This window comes from Rhinolophus sinicus, chromosome 15 (assembly GCF_057876585.1).
Source record: "Rhinolophus sinicus isolate RSI-liver-muscle chromosome 15, RSI-T2T, whole genome shotgun sequence".
NCBI classification, from domain to species: Eukaryota; Metazoa; Chordata; class Mammalia; order Chiroptera; family Rhinolophidae; genus Rhinolophus; species Rhinolophus sinicus.
In genome coordinates this window covers 86,110,441-86,124,581 of record NC_142515.1, presented here as the reverse complement: position 1 = coordinate 86,124,581, position 14,141 = coordinate 86,110,441, and the positions used below count along the sequence as shown (strand labels likewise).

The 14,141-nt window shown below is 54.8% G+C and overlaps 1 protein-coding gene across 1 annotated transcript; it reads right to left on the bottom strand.

Moving 5' to 3' along the window:
* Positions 1-9,239: 9,239 nt before the first annotated feature.
* On the bottom strand, positions 9,240-11,601 carry DAND5 (DAN domain BMP antagonist family member 5). Its single transcript, XM_019746210.3, has 2 exons — positions 11,161-11,601; positions 9,240-9,599 (listed from the first exon to the last, which is right to left on the bottom strand). Exons 1-2 carry the CDS (start codon positions 11,485-11,487, stop codon positions 9,354-9,356), a joined length of 573 nt encoding a protein of 190 aa, XP_019601769.3. The 5' UTR covers positions 11,488-11,601; the 3' UTR covers positions 9,240-9,353.
* Between the last annotated feature and the right edge of the window lie 2,540 nt (positions 11,602-14,141).

The following is a 14,141-nucleotide window of genomic DNA, read 5'->3' as shown; positions in this document are numbered from 1 at the left end:
AGATGGGGGAGGGGATTGGGGACTGTGAGCGGCTGAGGAAAGGGGCTTGGGGATCAGAGGGGCCTGGATGACTCAGGAAAGGGGCAGGGTGGGGGATAGGTTAGAGGATGGGGAAGGGAGGAGAAGGGAGCAGGAAGACGCAGGGGATGGGTGTAAATGGGTCTGGGGGCCTTTGAGGAGGCCCAAGAGAGACTGGAATATCTGGGAGGAGCTGGGGATATGTGGGCCCAGAAGGAGTTTGGGGAGCCAAGGGGGAGCTTGGATGGCTAAGAGAAAAGAGGAGAGGTTTGGGGATTATGGAGCCTGGGTGAAGGGGACACTGGAGTAGTGTGGGCCTGTAAAGTGCTTGAGGAGGGAGCATGGGAAAGGTGTGGGGAGGAGGAAGAAATGGTGGAAGACTTTGGGGTGTCTGGGACTTTAATGTAGCTGTGGGCTAGGGGGGAATCTTGAGATCCAGATGGACCCTCCTTGGTCCTCTGCAAATGAGCCACAAAGGGGGTGTGCCCTCTGAAGCCCCCCACCATGGGCCTAGTCCTCACTTCACCTGCCTGCCTGTTTTCCCAGCCCTGTCCACCAGCCATGCCAGACCCTGGGGCTGGGGTCTGTCTACTTCCTCATCACCCTCCCAGTCCTGCATCTGGCCCCAAACCTGGGCTCTGCTGGAACCTGCATTCCATTCTCGTATCACACACACACACACACACCACACTTCCACTTGCACACACACACAATACCCATCCTTCATTCATTCACACACACACTGACACCATAATATTCAACCCTCCATTCATACACACCCAGGACATCCATCCTTCCATTCAGACACACACAGACACATACAATACCCGTTCTTCTATTCCAACACACACACAAGGCCTATCCTTCCATTCAGAAATACAGGAACACACACAGCATCCAGACACACACACAGGATACCTATCCTTCCACTCATCACACACAGATACACAGCATACATACACACACATATATACACACGACATCCATAAACACAGAGAACACCCATCTTTCCTCTCTCTCTCTCTCTTTTTCTCTCTCACACACACAGTATCCATACATACACAGAGCACCCATCTTACACACACACACACAAAACCCACAACAACACCCATTCATCCATTCAGGTACACACACACACAGACACACAACACCCATCCTTCATTCATGCACAACACCCATCCTTTTCTTCACACACACACTCACACCACAACACCCTTCCTGTATGCAGACACACACTCTTCCTTACTCGCACCACTTCTATTCATATTCACACAAACAAAACACTTGCCCATGTTCAGGCACATATCCATACTCAGAATTCTCTCCAGGGGCAGCCAGTTGGCTCAGTGGGTTAGAGCACAGTGCTCATAACACCAAGGTTGCAGATATGATTCCCACAAGGGTCAGTGAGCAGCACCCTCCACAACTAGATTGAAAACAATGACTTGACTTGGAGCTGATGGGTCCTGTAAAAAACACTGTTCCCCAATACTCCCCAATAAAAAAAAAGAATTCTCTCCACACATTCAGACACCCCCCTATCCCCCGGTACCTACAACACACCCCGGGCCCCCACACACACATCCACTCTACTCCCTCCTCCACAGCTGCCAGCTGGGATGATTTTTATGGGGAGACAGAGGGAATGCTCTGGAGGACATCCATGCCCCTATGTCCCCTCACCCCCAGAGCCCAGGTCTCAGGGCACACCTGGCCCTTGAGAAATCCCCGGGGAGGGGGGTGCTGCCAGGGGGCTACACACAGCTGGGATGCCACAGCTGGAATCCCCCACATTCCTCCATCCCAGTCTGCCCAACTGGCTGCAGCTGGCAGCGGTGTGTTCTTCCAACGCAGGTGTGTGGGTAGAGGAGGAGGGGGAGGAGCAGGAACCAGGCCCATGCATGGCACTACCTGGCCAGGATGCTGGCGTGGGGCACTGAAACATCTGGGTTCAGGCAGCCATGTCCTGGGGCACTGAAGGTGGGGTCAGGTATTGCTGGGCTTCAGCATAGCTGGGCAGGCCTCTCGGGGGAGGTGGCAAACATCTGCCACACAGGATAAGTGAAGAGCTAGGCTATGGGTCCTGCTGGGGGTGGGGACAGGGAGACAAGTGCTCTAGGGCCCTCCTGGCAGGACTGGGGATCCCCACTCCCTAAGAGGGCCCAATGCCTCCCCTGCCCAGCCTGGTGGGCATGGTTTATGCCCCAGACCTGGGGTCCTAGCCGTTCACTCACTGCCGCATCCATGGGCTGGGAGCCCTAGTGGGGTCCGAGCCTGAAGAGTTATAGGCCCCACTTTCAAGGCACACTGACCAGGCACCCGGGAGCACATCACACACACACACACACACACACACACACAACATCACAAAGACTCACACAGGTGTACTCAGACACACAAAGATACAGACTCTCCTCCTCTGGGGAGTCACATAAAATGCCCTAATCACACAGACACAGGATCACCCAGAGATGCTATCGTGTACCCTTCCAGAATAGCACACACACACAGAGAAACACACACACAGCCACACAGACCTTCCCAGAGCCACTTACAAAGTGACACCAATAGCAGCGCCCTAATAACACACAAGGACCCTCACCATCACATAGACCCCCACAGAGACTCAGAAATACACCAACTCACAAAGACACACCCACACACAGTTATATGGACTCCCAGAATCACACACTGAGCCTAATTACACAGATACACACAAGGCCATTGTGTGGGACAAACCCATTGGGTCACACATAAAGCTAGTCCCAAAATCATCCATAGGTTTGGCACACACAAAGTCACACCATGATATGCAGATGACATGCACACATGGATATACAAGATCACTCATGGTCACAAACGGTTTCACACAGCTGGTCACAGACCACCCGAAAATACATGCAAGCATCACCAAATCACAAACAGGGACACAAAGGCCAGCCCGCAGCTGCACACAAAGTCCTATAGGCACACACTGCCATATGCCGCAGAGGCACAGCCCGGCCAGGTCCCAGGACAGGCAAGAGGCAAGGCCTCTGGTAGCAGGCGCTCATCTGGAGGCAAAGAGAAGGACTTGGGGAAATGTTTCATTTGCAGCCGGCAAGAGACCCACCCACCCACCCTGGAAACCTGGCCCTGGCTCCTGAATGAGGCCTCTGTATGTGGCCACCGCCCAGCCATCCCAGGGAGTGGATATGGGGGGGGGGTGTTGTAGGGGGGGGTTTAGCCGGCTGTACCATGTCCCTGGCCAAGCCTCAGGGGCCACCCAGCCACACACCAGGGCTCAGGCTGGAGTCCCCCAGCCTGGAGGAACCCTCCCCAACCCTGTTCCTTTTATATCTGGAGGCCACTCCCCAAACCCAGGCTGCACAGGGAAGACAGAGCAGCAAGACCATGGCCCCACTGGTGCTGAATGTCCAGGTCTCCCTGTCTCAGGCCTACGTGCATCCCCAGGCTGGGTGGGCTGTCAGTCCCACACCACAAGGCCTCTCCCTCTAGCATGAAGGTGTGACAGCATGGCTGAGGAAGTGACTGTAGTCGTGTGTGGCGGGGCTCCCTGTGCAGCATGGGGGTAGGGGTGGGGCAGTCATAGCCACTTGGCTCCTGTCAGCACACACACTGTCACACCATGGATCACACAGCCACACACATAGCCACCCTGTCTCATCTTCAGTCACACTGTCACACGCAACCACCCTGTCACACCTGCTGTTATACACAGCCATGCTGTCACACCTTTAACCACACACAGAACCACACTGTCACACCTTCAACCAGCAACACTTCACAGCCTCAGCCAGGCTGTCACACAGAAATACTGTCACACTTGCAATGATTCTGGTCACACACGCCTTCAGCCACATGGTCTCACACTTCCGCATGGTTAGCCTGCCACACTGACCCTCCTACTGTGTGAGGTTAGCCTCCTACACTGACCCGCAGACGCACACTGACGTATATGTACTCCTGCAGCTGTGTTAGCCACAGGGACACCTAGAGTCACTGCCCCACTCAGCCACAAGGAGGGGAAGCAGATCTGATCACTTCATCCCCAGGGCGTAGCATACAGCTGTCCCTAGATCAATGTTTGAACCAAACCAGTCGCTCTCACTGTCAGGGTCACAGCAAACATCCAGCAAGTAAGGTCACTAGAAAATTGCTCAAAGATACTCTGCTGACACACGCTCAGGGCCTCACTGTTGCAGGTGACAGGCACACATCTCACACTACCACACAAGGCCCATAGTCCCCGGACAGAGCTACAAAAAACCACCGCATCACCATTAGAAGTAAGTACATCCTATCACACAACAGTTGCTCTCCCCAGTGTCTGTCACAACATTGAGACAGCCCCTTAGCTGTCCCCATAGGCAGACAAGCATGCTAACACGGCCCCCACAATAGTCACTAGGCCACCACCCAGCCCCCCAGTCGTAGAGAAAGGGACAAGCCCGTGCTGACATCCCTCCTCCCCGCTGTCATTGGTACATGGAGAGTGGGGGGGGGGCTAATGGACGCACAGCTGTCAGCAGTGGGTGCCAGCCCCCCACCTCATGAATATTCATCATCTGGGGCTCTCCTGAACCTGTGGGGAGTCTGAGGTCCCACGCAGCTGGGCACCCCCTTCTGTGCCAGAAGGCCCTCAGGTGAGGGGGGGCACTCAGCAAGGCCCCAATAGTCCTCAGAACCTACAACCAGTCCCATACATAAGTACATACGAGTTTGTGAACAGACTCCCCCAGACACACAAACAATGGTCACAAACTCACAACCACACCCCAAAACACGGCCATCCACCATCATACACACACACACACACACACACACACACACACACACACCCCTCAGGCATGCAAACACAGGCATAGTCACATGAACTCACAACCACACAATCACACACACAGACATACACACACACCCCAGGTATGCAAACACAGGGGCACACAAACTCGGTCACATGACCACAAACATATGTAAATCATCACACCCAAATGACACACTCACCATTACATTCAGGAATGAAAATACACACACATTTCCAAACACACGGACACACAGCCACCTCAAAACTACAACCACTTTTCATAAAACACCCACACAGTGTGCAAACTGGACTCACAAATTTGCACATACAGTCCCACTGACTCAAATGCACTCACATACTACCACCCTAAAGGGCACACCTTCACTGACCATCACACACACACACACACACACACACACACACACACACACTACGATCTCACTTGGCCCGCCCCTGACGGTTTACAGAAGGGGAAACTGAGGCACTGAGTGGCTGAAGGCCCCTAGGAGGACGCCCCTCCTGACTCCGGACAGAGGCTGAGACCAGGCGCCCCCTGCCGGTCTGGCCCCTCCAAGAGCGCGCGGGACGGCGGCGCGCGGGGCGGCGGCGCGCGGGATGGGCACGCGCCTGACGTAACCATGGCATCCTCTTGGCGCTTGCGGCCCGCGCACGGGGAGGGCGGGGCGGGAGCGTTGCCATGGCGCCGACAGGCCGCGTGAATGGGGCATTGTTCGCCTCGGCGCCCGGGCCGGGCTGTCCTGGACCCACCCGGACCCACTCAGGCGGGCAGAGACGGAGAGACACAGAGATTGGGGAGAGACACAGATAGGGAGAGACAGAGATAAGGAGAGACAAGAGATGGAGAGAGACAGACAAAGCTGTAGATGGGGAAAGAAAGACATTTAGAAGCCAAGAAGGAGAGACAGAGACGGGGAAAGACAGGTGGGGGAGACCTGAGAGATGGAAAGAAATGCACCAACGAGGAAAGACGGACAGAGGGACAGAACCAAGGAGAGGCAGGTCCGGGGATCATGATGTAAGACGAAGGGCTGGGGGCGGGGGTGGGAGAAAGGGCACGACCAGACAGCCAACAGTGCCAGAGCCCACTGTGCCTGGCGCTGTGCCTGGCAACCTAACCAGGCAGAGGACCACGACCCCCAGACAAAGTCAGAGACGCTGAGAGGTAGGAGGAGACAGCCATAGAGAGACTCAGTGAGACGGAGGTTCAGAGATACCAGGAAGGGAATGAAGGGAGTGTCTGGAGGGTCTCTGGCCCCACCCATCTCAGTCCTTCCTCCTTTCCCCTTTGGACAACAGCCTTCCCCCGGTTTGACACTCTTGGAAGGCACACCTTTCTCCTACACATCTACACGCACCCGCTAACAAGACACCATCAACACAGGGACCTAGTCTTTGGTGACACTACCCCAGACACTCCAAGACACCGGCTTGGACCCAGTGACACCTACAGATACACCCACAGACACCCAGTGACAGTCATGGTCGGACACCCCCATTTGACAGGTATTCCAGGATAACAGAGATACAGCCCCATAGATGCATTGTCACGTGAGGACCCTGCCAGACATGAGGTGCCAGACATGGCCACACACCACCACACTGGCTCACTCCATGGGAAACACTGTTATATGTGGCCACCCAGCCATGGTGCACCCTCACACCTGCACACATTTCCCTACACTCATTGACACCATCAGGGACACATGCACTCTTTATACCGGGCATTTGACCCAATGACTGGGTGCCCTGGCCCCCGGCCCCGACTGTGGGGATCTGTGAGGCTGCTAGGTCCAGTTCTCCAAGTTTGACAGACATCAATCACCAGCCGAGATGAGGAGGGGAAGGAGGTGAAGCTCCACCCCCCGCCCCCTCAAGGGGCTGGGTCAAACAAGGCATGTGTAGCCCCTGAACTCCTCCATGTCTGAGTCATCTTGGCCCAAATCTGGACCAAGGGTGTCCCCTGGTGGCCATGTGAGGTCTCTGCATCCATCTGGTGGGGTGATGGCAGGCAGCCCAGTTGCCCAGCCTTGAAGAGAAGGGCAGAGAGGAGAGACCCAGGCTCAGCACACAGAGCCCAGAGGCCGGAAGCCAGGGTCCAGAAGCCAGAACTCAAAGCCAGAATTCAGAGCCTGGAATCCAGATCCCAGAATCCAGAATCCGAATCTAGATTCTGTCTTCAGAATCTAGATCCTGTCTTCAGAATCTGGAATTGAGGACCCAGAATCCAGATCCAAGAACAGAGCCCAGAGCCCTCCTCAGAGCCTGCCCCCTGCCTTCCCTGAGCCCCCAGGTTAGAGCAGGGCAGAGGGGTTGATGAGAACAGGAACGGACTGAAGGGGCAGAAGACCCTCCCGGCTGCTGCCCCCCGTGTGTTTACACACACACAACAGGCTCTTACACACAGACTCACGTGCCCAAATATACAGCCTCTGATCATTAGATGTACATCACAGCCCACCCTCAGATACATACACATAATCACACCATCACACATACACCCTGACACACCATCAGACAGCCAGACCCACCTTTCTCTCCTCTCCCAGCACACGGACACACTCTTACCTGTGTACCCAAACCATCTCAGAGTTGCTCCCCACCCTCAGCCATCCCACTAAGCTTGGACACATAGCCACCACACCCAGAGATGCATAAAAATCCAGACTCCCAATCCCACACCCTGACAAGCTCACAGAATTGTGCAGGCTGACATGCACGTATACACACACACACACACACACACACACACACACACACTCCCCCAAGCACAGAGAAGCCCCATGCCTTGGCAGCCACAAAGCCCCCGGGACTGGGACCCCCGGGACGGGGCTCGCCTCGCACCCCTGTGCACACTCCAGCCCTCCCCTGCCTGGCCGGCTGGCGGGCTTTAATACAGATGCCAAACTCATAATTGTAACTGAGGGTGACAGGGTCACCTTGAGCCCCAGATGCTCGTATGGTGACAGATGGCGTTGGCAAACCTGATTAGCAGCCCCCGTGCCAGCGCCTGTGGCACCTGCATCCCTGCCCCTCCCCCGCTCCCCCAGCACTCATTACCCACCCATTACTGGGCCTGGGGGGTGGGGGTGGGGGCTGGCTGGCACTGCCCAAGAGGGGGCAGGGACTCCAGGGCCCCCCTGGCATCAAGGTTCCCAGCTGGCTCCCTGGCTGGCAGGAGGTGGACACAGCTGAAATGGGGGGAGCAGGCGCTTCATATGCCTGAGAGAGGGGTGCCCACAGTGCCAAGGCTGGGATGCCCACTCAGACACTGCCTGGGGTTTGGCACAAAATCTTGGAGGGAGGAGGGAGAATGCACCCCCCCACACCATGGGCCCCTGCTGACCCTCCCCCGCCAGGGCCCTTGAAGCAGGGCCTTGGGAGCTGCCTGCCTGGCCTATTCCCATCCCTCTGTGCAGATCTGTGGGGTCAGAGGTCACAGGCTCCCACGCCCAGCTGGCCTCACTGGCCCATCTGTTTCCTCGGGTCCCCTCCTCCTGCTCCCCTCACCTGAGGCCTTCCTTCCTGAGGCAGGAAGAGGGCTGAGGGGGGCCTGGCCGCCCCGCCTCCCTGTGCGCTCCGGGGAGCATTTGGAGGCAACCCTGACAGCGCCACATGTCCCTGTGTCTGTGCCAGACGGGCCCATCTGCTAGGGCCCTGGTTCCAGCCGCCCAAAGCCAGGTTGCCCTCATCCGCTGCAGACTCTGCGCCCAGCTGAGGAGGGAGTACTCCCCATGCCCACATTCCACAGGGCCACCCACTCCCAGGGAACCCCATTTGGAGGAGCAAACATAAAATACACACATATACACACAACTGGGCTTGGCCAACCTTTATGGTTCCTGTAGAATGCCACACTGGGCATGGGACTGGGAGGAGACTGGACGGGGGGTGGGGGGACAGCTGGGAACACATGGATCCTGCCTCTGACTTGGGGAACACAGCTTCCTCCAGCAGCTACATCTGCCTTCCTGCCTTGGTTACTTGGGGTCCCTAGGACAGGGTCGTCACTGTATCTCCTGGTCTGGGTGGGACCGTCTGTCTCCACTGCAGTTTGGAATGTGTCTTTGACTCAGTCTGTGAGAGGAAATCCAGCCTGGTGGTTAAAAGCAGGTGCCATACTGTCTTGGGTTTGAATGCCAGTTCTGCCACATACTGTTGTGCGATCCTGAGCAAGTGGCTTTGCCTCTTGGGGTCTCAGTTTCCTTCTCTGTAAAATGGAGTGATACCCCTATGTCGTCAGGCAGCTCTAAGGATATGAGTAAGCTTAGAGCCAGGCCTGGTTAACAGTGGGCGCTTAATAAATGCATGCTATGACTATAAGTGGTCCACCTCTATAGCTGGGGCTGTGTCTGGTGTCCCCGGGAGCAGGGCAAGGACTCTGGAGGCCCAAATGGCTGTCCCTGCATCCTTGGTCTCTTTGACCCACTGTACATGGTCCAGGTCAGCGTCATTCATCTCCCCACAGCTTTCCAAGGTACGTGCATCTGTGTGTCTGTCCATGATGCTCAGCTCATGCCTTCGGGCTGCACTGACACTCCTCGACCAGTACTGTGGACGTCTTCACCCGCCGACGGAAGGCTGGACTGCCCAATTGACACCAAAGGACCACAGGCGCCCAGCGCCTGCGAGTGGGGGCACAGCTGTTGCAGAGGACAAGTGGGGTGGAGTCCACACCAGGGATGTAGATCGAGGAGCAGTGGCCAAAGCAGAGGTGATTGCGGAGATGCACGGCCGTGCAGCCCAGCCGGGAGAGCACCTGGGTCCAGAGGCAGGGAGATGGGTCAAGGGCAGTGGAGTCTGGGGCTAGAGTGGCAAGAATAATCGCCCATCCACTTCCACCCCACCTTGACAAGCATAGATGCCTGGGCTCAAATCGTGACTCTGCCATCTTCTGACTGTGTGACTTGGGGTAAGTTACTCAACCTCTTTGAGCCAGAGTTTCCTCATCTTTGAAATCAAAGTCCAACCAGGAAAAAAAGAAACCACTCTAGGCCCTTCAACAGAGAGGATTAATACAGAGAATGGTGAAGGGACAACAAGAAGGGGGGCATTACAGGAGTCTGGAGGGGATTACACAGAAGCCCTTAGCCCATTACCTAGAACACAGTCAGTGCTCAGTAAATGTTAGTTCCTCCTATGATCCCCTCCAACTAAGTGGATTTATCAACTCCCCCTGATCGTGGCCCTTCTCTATTTGAACCCTGCACTCCTGCCTCTGCTTGTCTCCCACCCCTCAGCTCCCACCCTCCCCCTCACTCTGCCCTAACCACCCCAGCCTCTTGCCCTGAGTCATACAGAAATCAGCAGTTAAGGCAGACCTTGAACCCAAATACACCTGGCTCCAAAGACTGGGCCATAACATACAGTATGAATTCCTACAGCCCTTATGGAGCATCAACAGAATGAAGCTGTGAGAGTGCTGCCCATACCCCTCTCATTCAGGCTGCTCAACAGAGCCTAGGAGGCAGGTACTACTATGATTCATTATTCAACAAACACTGAGCTCCTGCTATGTGCTTGGCTCTATTCTAGGCCCTGGAGACAGGAATACAGAAGTGAACAAACTATAAAAATCCCTGCCCTGGTGGAGCAGACACTCTACTGAAGGAGACAGACAATAAATGCAATTACAGAATCAGTTTCACTTGTTAGGTGATTATGGGTACTACAGCGAGAAATAAAGCAGAAAGGGAGGAACAGGGTGGGAGGTGCTGCATGTTTAAATGATGTTTGAGTAAAAACCTGAAGGAGGTGAAAGAAGGAGCCATCAAATGTGTGTGTGTTGGGGGTGGGGGGGAAGGAAGGGTTGCTAAAGGCAAAGGAACAGCTAGTGCAAAGGCCCTGAGGTATATAACATTGGTGTGTCTGGGGGAAAGCAAGGAAGCAGGTGTGGAAGGAGTAAAGTGGATGAGAAGATGGGAGGAGGTGAGGGCAGGGAAGGGAGAGGCAGATGGTGCAGAGCCTTGTGGGCCAAGGGTAGGACTTGAGCCTTTGCTCTGAGTGAGGTGGGGGCCATGGAGGGTTCTGAGCGAAGGAGGGATGTGATCTGACTCAGGTGTTCACAGGCGCCCTCTAACCACTAAATGCAAAACCAGACTTGGGCAACGCTGGTGATGGCAGAAGCTGGGTGACCAGGATGGGGGCAATTGCATTGGCCCCAGTGGGAGAGGCTGAACCCCAATTTTATAAGGGAGGAAACTGAGGATCAGAGATAGTTAGGTAAGGGATGCAGGGCTGACCCCAAATCTGGCGCCACAGCCCATGCTCTCTTCCAAGGCTGAGACCCAGCCCTCTCCTTCCCCCACCCACATACTCACCTGAGTAAAGGGCACAGCCTTACACCTCTCCTGGGCTACTTCCTGTGGATCCAGTGGGAGAAACATGGTGGTCGCCACCTCCTGCCCACGCTGCAGCCCACCTGTCCCCAGCCGTCCAGTTTTCTGCAGGTCCAAGAAGGCCTTCCAGCTGCCAAGGGCAGAGGATGACACCAAGGAGGCTAGGGCCCCTCTGCCCAGAGTTCCGGTCTGATTGGCGGCAGCCCAGGGTTGGGGTAAGGGACCGTGGGGTCCAGGCCTCCCCAAGACTATAGGCAGCCAGGCCCCACTGAACAGGCTCAGGAGAATGGTCAGCTGGCCGGGGAGCATCTGTCTGTCTGAAACTGGGCTCAGGGTCCCGGGCAGACGACCCTGCTGTCTGGTGAGTAGAGTCTAGGCCTTCCACACCCGCTTTTAATGGCCTGCCCTCCACCTGGCAGCCTGGGAGGCAGGCGCCTCTGCAAACCTACCATGGGGAGAAGAGTAAACCCAGACCTGCTGGGTTCCCACCCCTCCCCCATACCCCAGCCTGGCAGGGGATCTGAGGGCTGGGCCTGCGGGTGTGTGGGCTGGGGGACCAGGAAAGGCAGGTCTAGAGACAGGGGCTTGGAGCACAATGCCGAAGCCTCTGAGGGCTCCTTTTCCCATTGGGGCCCCATTCATCCATTTAGCAAAACCAGACTTTGCAATTAAGCTACTCCGGTTTCAATCCCAGCATTGCAACTTCCTGGCTGTGCAGCGCTGGTCAAGTCCCTTAACCACTCTGGGCCTTGGCTTCCTTTTCTGGAATATGGAGATAATAACAGTCCTTACATGGTAGGGTGGTTCTGAGGATTCAAGGAAATAGAGAATTTATGGAAGAAGTTTAAATTAGAGGCTGGTACACAGTAGCACCATGAGTAAGCTATGATTAACATTATTGCTGTTGGTTTTCTTTTAGCACCTGTTAGAGGCCAGTCATAATTCTGAGCCCTAGGGATACAAACTGATAAGACAGAAAACAGGTCCCCCTGCCACGAATTTTACATTGTAGTGCAGAAAACAGACACTACAAGATAAATAAGATGATTTTAGAGTCTTGAGTTTTAACAAGATATTAAAAAGGGATGTGCCTTAGAGGTGTCTTAGAGGGGGCTTCTGCCCCAGAGGTGGTCAGGGAAGGCCTCCCTGAGGAGGTGACATTTTTGCAGAGTCCTGAGGTGCTGTCACAGGCGATATGAACAGCCTGGTTGGGGGCGGGGTAGGTTGGAGTGCTTGAAGCACTAGGGGTGGGAGCCGAGTACCAGGCTTTTGGGCCCCGGGGGATCCCCGCGGGTCCTGACACCTCTAAGGCCCCCATCTCGCACCCAGGTGAGGCGCTGCAGGCCGCGGGGCCGTGGGAAGCTGCAGGGCGGGTCCTTCCCGCGCCCCACAGGCTGTGCGTGCGATGGAGGCGCGCTCGCCCTCTGGCGGCGGCTCTCGGGACTGCGCGTCGGGCTCTCGGAACGTGCCTCCCAGGCGACCCACCTGGAGGTCCGCGGGCGCCTCCCATGCATCCCCGCTACATCTGAGTTCCTGGGTGTCCCCCAGCTTGCCTTTCGGCTGTCCTCTAGGCCCAGCTAACCGCAGCTCCATTCGGCCAGGTGCTAAGGCTTCAAACTTTAGAGCATCCTTGACGCCTCTCTCCGATCCCACCCCCTCCCCAATTTTATATGAAAGCCAAGTCCCGTCCACTTCAAAATCTACCCAGAACCCGCCCACTTCTCATTCCTTCCTCAGTCCCCCACCTGTACACGGCCCCCATTATCTCCCACCTGAACCAGTATAGTCCCTCAGCCTTGGTCCCCCAGCTCCTGCCCCCACAGTCTGTTCCCCCCACAGCAGCCAGAGGGCGCCTGTGAACACCTGAGTCCCTGCATGTCCCCCTCCACCTCACCCGGGGTAACAGCCAAATTTCTCACTGCGGCCCACCAGGACTTGCACTGTCTATTCCCATCACCTCCCCACCCTAGTTGCGCCCCACTCTCCCCTCCTCCAGCCACACGGGCCGCCTCGCTGTTTCCCCGACTCAACAAGCATAATCCCATAATACTGCACAGCTGTACAGGGCTGCGTAAGCTCTTATAGTTTCAACATGGAAAGATACCCAAGAAAAATGAAGTTAAAACATTTGCAGAACAGTGTGTCTATTATGCCCTGACCTGTTGGGAGAGGGGGATAAGAATTTACAGCTACTGTTTACTTGTATATGCATATTGAAAAGTACAGCAGGATTTTCCTGTTGGGGAGGGGCATGGAAATGGGTGGATGAGATGGCAGGGGCTTCACTTTAGAGTTTAAAAATTGTTTTAACCATGCAAAAAGAAACTTCAGAAAAGGAAAAAGCACAAATTAGAGCAATTTATACCTTTGTCCTGCCCCTTGCTTTTTTTAAATGAACTATTTTGGGCATTCAAATAAGTGTAGATAAAAAATATACCCCACCACCACTGTACTCATTACCCCAATTAAGAAATCAAAGATTACAGACATGAGAGAAACTTGCTTTTTACTTGTCCCTAACCCCTGAATTTGCCAATTATAACCCCCATGGCTGCATTCATAGTTTTACTACATATACGATGAGGTGTGATTAAAAAAATATGGTGAATGTTTAAATTTTTTAAATTTGTTATAGTAAAAGACAGATTGCCATTAATTCCCCTCAAAATACTCCCCCTGGCTTCAAACACACTTATCCCATAGTTCTCGCCATTTTCTGAAGCAGTTCTGGAAGTCCTCTTTCGTGTCTTTTTTTTTTTTTTAACTTTTATTTATTTAAGTGTGTTTTTCCAGGACCCATCAACTCCAAGTCAAGTAATTGTTTCAACCTAGTTGTGGAGGGAGCAGCTCACAGTGGCCCATGTGGGGATCGAACCAGCAACCTTGTTGTTAAGAGCACCATGCTCTAACCAACTGAGCTAACCGGCAGCCCCTCGAGAGTGTCTTTAATTGTGCTGTTGTGT

Bases quoted from the DNA above. Each gene is read 5' to 3' on its own strand.
- DAND5 (XM_019746210.3), bottom strand. From the start codon at position 11,487: ATGCTCCCCGGCCAGCTGACCATTCTCCTGAGCCTGTTCAGTGGGGCC. The intron at 9,600-11,160 runs GTGAGTATGTGG...CTCTGGACCCAG, and splicing joins AGGCTGTGCCCTTTACTCAG to GTGCTCTCCCGGCTGGGCTG.